The sequence below is a fragment of the Tamandua tetradactyla genome, chromosome 24 (genome assembly GCF_023851605.1).
Source record: "Tamandua tetradactyla isolate mTamTet1 chromosome 24, mTamTet1.pri, whole genome shotgun sequence".
In the NCBI taxonomy this organism is placed as follows: Eukaryota; Metazoa; Chordata; class Mammalia; order Pilosa; family Myrmecophagidae; genus Tamandua; species Tamandua tetradactyla.
The window spans coordinates 55,604,289-55,608,300 of NC_135350.1; the positions used below are offsets into that span (position 1 = coordinate 55,604,289).

The 4,012-nt window shown below is 34.1% G+C and overlaps 1 protein-coding gene across 1 annotated transcript; it reads right to left on the reverse strand.

Annotated features, from left to right (window-relative positions):
- Positions 1-1,335: 1,335 nt before the first annotated feature.
- CXCL8 (C-X-C motif chemokine ligand 8) lies at positions 1,336-3,707 on the reverse strand. The gene is made up of 4 exons (XM_077143179.1): positions 3,555-3,707; positions 2,749-2,884; positions 2,379-2,462; positions 1,336-1,943 (listed from the first exon to the last, which is right to left on the reverse strand). The coding sequence occupies exons 1-4, from the start codon at positions 3,616-3,618 to the stop codon at positions 1,922-1,924; spliced, it is 306 nt and encodes a 101-aa protein (XP_076999294.1). The 5' UTR covers positions 3,619-3,707; the 3' UTR covers positions 1,336-1,921.
- Positions 3,708-4,012: the final 305 nt, after the last annotated feature.

The window sequence follows — 4,012 nt, forward strand, 5'->3', positions numbered from 1 at the left end:
TGAACAGCGACTACAGCAACTATCCCCAAAGCAAGTAGAACTGGCAACTCCATCTGAGATGGAGGATCCAAGTCTATCAGTGTCTCTGATGCATGAACGTTCTCTGGCAACTCCAGACTTTCTAATGTCCTACATTGTCTCTTATAATCTGTATAAACCAATTTAGCCTGGTGTCTTGGAGGCAACATGATGTAGATGAGAGAGCATGGTATCTAATCTGAATCTGACAGGATTCAGCAAGGTATTCTTTTACTAAAATATCTGCATCCTTATGATTAGTGTGACCTTGAGCAAGTTATTGAACTTCTTTGGGCCTCTATTTCCTCATCTGTAAACTAGAGATGGTATCAACTACCATTGTGATGCTGTTAAGAAGAGGAATAAAGTGGTAAAATCATGACATAAAATAGGCATCAAAAGTGCTAGTAATTTTAACTCACTCAGTCATACTATCAAATTATTTTCTTTGCCTCATTTGTGACAGTTTTAGCTCCTCAATTGGATAAAATGCATTTTCTTCCCTCTTTCACTGAATGCCTAGTTATGCTATGCTGTACAGGCAAGGAAGGCTGGGCGATTGAAAATCTGAAGCTAGACTCATTAGCAAAGAGATATACACTGGGGAGTTGAGAGAATTTCCAACATTATATGGAAGAGACTACTATTTGTAACCCATCTCTGTAAAGGAGCTCTGTTTTTTAAAAATAAAGGGATGTAATTTTCCACATAATATACAAAATGCTAAGGAGAAGCATTTATATTTTATCAAATACCATTTTAATGTAAACATATTACTAAGAAACTTAAAAAAAAACACCTGGTGACTTTGACAACTACTTATATTGTTTAAATGTTTTATTGCTACATTTGTATTTCCATATTATGAAAAACAGTAGAAAAGAATCCTTTGGGAGGATATTAAGAGCATCTTAGGGTTAAAAAACATTAAAGACTGACTGGTCATTTAAGTACCACCATAACAATTGATTTGTAAATAATGAGAAAGTTTCAACCATAAAGCAATTACTCTATTAATATTACCTGGTGAATTTTTGCTACTTTGGGGTAAATAATTCTAACTCAGGATTCTGGTGACTCAACCCAGCCCTGCGTAATGAGGAAGGCAGTAAAAAGACAAGGAGTATCAAAAGTAGGAGTGCCAATGAAATTTAAATTTCAGATAAACAATGACGTACTTATACTAAAAAATATTCATTGTTTTCTGAAATGGAAATTTAACTGGATAAACTTTGCTAAATATGGCAAATTTAAGCAGAAGTTCTCTAATATAACATCATTCAGTATCTAAAGTAAATAGAAAGCACTCTAACATCATTATATTATCATATCAATAATATTTATTTTCCCATATTTCCAAGTTCATTGCCAAATAGTAGTTTATTTGCTGCTTAAATAAATATATAAATAATAAATAGGAGAATAAGTTACACTGAAAAATAATTTATCAGACCATGGAAAACCTTTAAGTGCTTCCACATGTCCTTACAACATTGTTGTGAGGTAAGCTGATAATTGCTCATTTCTTCCATGGTATAGGAATGAAAAAGAAGGTGAAGCACAGTTAAACTGGGACTCAAGGATCTTGACCATCAAATTAGGGTTGCCAGATTTATCTAATCAAAATACAGGATTCTAAACTAAATTTGTATTCAAGATTAACAACAAATATTTTTTTAGCATTAATACATCTTAAATACTGCATGGGACAGTTCTCATGGGGCAATGAGAAAATTGTTCATTGGTTTACTGAAATTCAAATTAAACAGTACATCCTGCATTTTATCTGGCAATCTTACACTAGACCCATATAGTACATGAAACACTAAAGTAGGTATATTTGAAGTTTCGTTGGCATCTTCACTGATGAAGTCTTGGCAATGGTGGAGAATGAGGTTTTTTTTCATGGCTTTTCCATCTCAGCCCTGAAAAGAAATAAAATAAAACAAAGATTAACAGTGATCAAATAAGATGGAAAGCATGGTCTTGAAAATGTATTTTTTGAGTAATTAATATAGATTTAAAACATTCATCTAATAGAAATGCTCTATATGTTCAACTATAAATTGGGAGACCAGAGAAACTATCATCCAAACAAGGATGCTTCCAAGAGAAAAAGGAAACCCTGTCGATGATTACATTAGGGCACAAACATAAACCCAGACTTCCCCGGACAAATCAAGATATATAATCTCCCTTGTTATGAGTAAAACAAACCCATTACTGTTACTATTATTATTATTTTTTACCAATCAAAAAGGAAGAGGCTGGCAAGAAAAGATTTTCAACAGCAGCAGGAAATGTATAGGCTTATTTCCAGACTATACATCTCATGATAAATAATTTTTTTTTAATCTCACCTCTTCAAAAATATCTGCACAACCTTTTGCACCCATTTTTCTTTGGGATCCAGGCAGAGCTCATCATCTGTATTGAGTTTCACACTGGAATGAAAGAGAAATGATGAAAATCAATACATAGCCAGTTTCATACATCCCTTTCCCATTCAAATCACGGTTCCTCAAATACACGCATAGCTCTAAGTCCAAAACAATTTTCAACTACTAGTCATGGAATGTTCTATATATAAATGTCACGCAGTCATGGAATTTAATTTTTTTTCTGCTTCGCTCACCATTGTAGTCCCAACACCTAGAACACTGATGGATACTTTGGCCTCCATTCTAGGGTTGCCACACAAAATATCTAATCATGTTTTTAAGTACTTACATGATTTCTGAGTTTGGACAATGTGGTCCGCTCTCAATCACTCTCAGTTCTTTGATAATTCTGGGATCGAAAGGTGTGGAGTGTATCTTTATGCACAGGCATCGAAGTTCTGCACCACTCTTTAACAGGACTGCCCCTGGGAAAACAATAAAAAGCATTAAGGACTGGTTTTATCAAAGGGCATAGCTCTCCTAGCTACCCCTCTTTAATTCAATATGATTATTTGGGGACTGTGAAAACCTCACATTATTAGCAAATCCATTCATGAAATTGAATGCAGGATACTCTCCTAATCCCTGATCTCATTTTTTCTCTTTGTTTTAAAAACAATCATTCCTGACTATGCTGAACGATTTTCTACACAAAGGTAAAACTTTGGAGATGTCTTTGGGCCATGCTGACTTTTCTTCTGCTTGATATTGCATAATCCTCTATGATATCATAATGCTATTTTTAGTAGGCAAACCAAAATTAATGCAAATATATAAGCATTTAGTAAAATCCTTCATACTAAAACAAAAATTACAGAAATTATATACCATTAATGTTTTAAACTGTATTTATTTCATAGAAGGGATTCCAAGAAAGTCTTCAATCTGTCAGGATGTCTTTAAACCAAACAGAAATTAATAGTTGTCTGAGGCTTGCCAATAAAATATTAAGGAGTGTAAAATTATCAGAGCTACCTGACCCAATAATAGATAATATGGACAACTGTGGCTCTCAATAGAATATATGATAATTTAGAGATTTATATTAAATTTTAGGCTGAGGAACATGCTGTAGATCAGGCAGGATGCACTTACCTTCACACATGGCTGCAGACAGCATGAGAGTCGCAAGGAGAGCTATAGCCAGCTTTGAAGTCATTTTCACACAAGGTGGTTTCTTTCTGGTTTCTCACTGGCTCTTGTCCAAGACTCTTGTGTGAACTGTTCTCTCTCTGAGGACTAGTGTTGTGTAGCGTGCTCCTGTGGCTTTTTATACTATCACAACACTAGGGACCAAGTGTGCTCTCATTTGCATTATGTCATAGGAAATTCCACAATATGCAACCACCCGCCACCCAAATCTGAGTCATCAAGTTTTCTTGATCCCTTATCACATTTTCGGCAAGATTAAAGTTTTATTTGATCTTTAGAGCAACTTAATTTTAATAAACTTGCTTTCATATATATAAGCTTCCTAGTTGGATAAATCATTAACAGCAAATGTTGTATTTGTATTTCTTTTTATTTTTTTAACAGCAGGTGTTGTATGTGTA

Coding starts and splice junctions, on each gene's coding strand:
- CXCL8 (XM_077143179.1), bottom strand. CDS start 3,618: ATGACTTCAAAGCTGGCTATAGCTCTCCTTGCGACTCTCATGCTGTCT. Junction 2,885..3,554: donor GTCTGCAGCCATGTGTGAAG/GTAAGTGCATCC, acceptor TTGTTTTCCCAG/GGGCAGTCCTGTTAAAGAGT. Junction 2,463..2,748: donor TGTCCAAACTCAGAAATCAT/GTAAGTACTTAA, acceptor CTTTCATTCCAG/TGTGAAACTCAATACAGATG.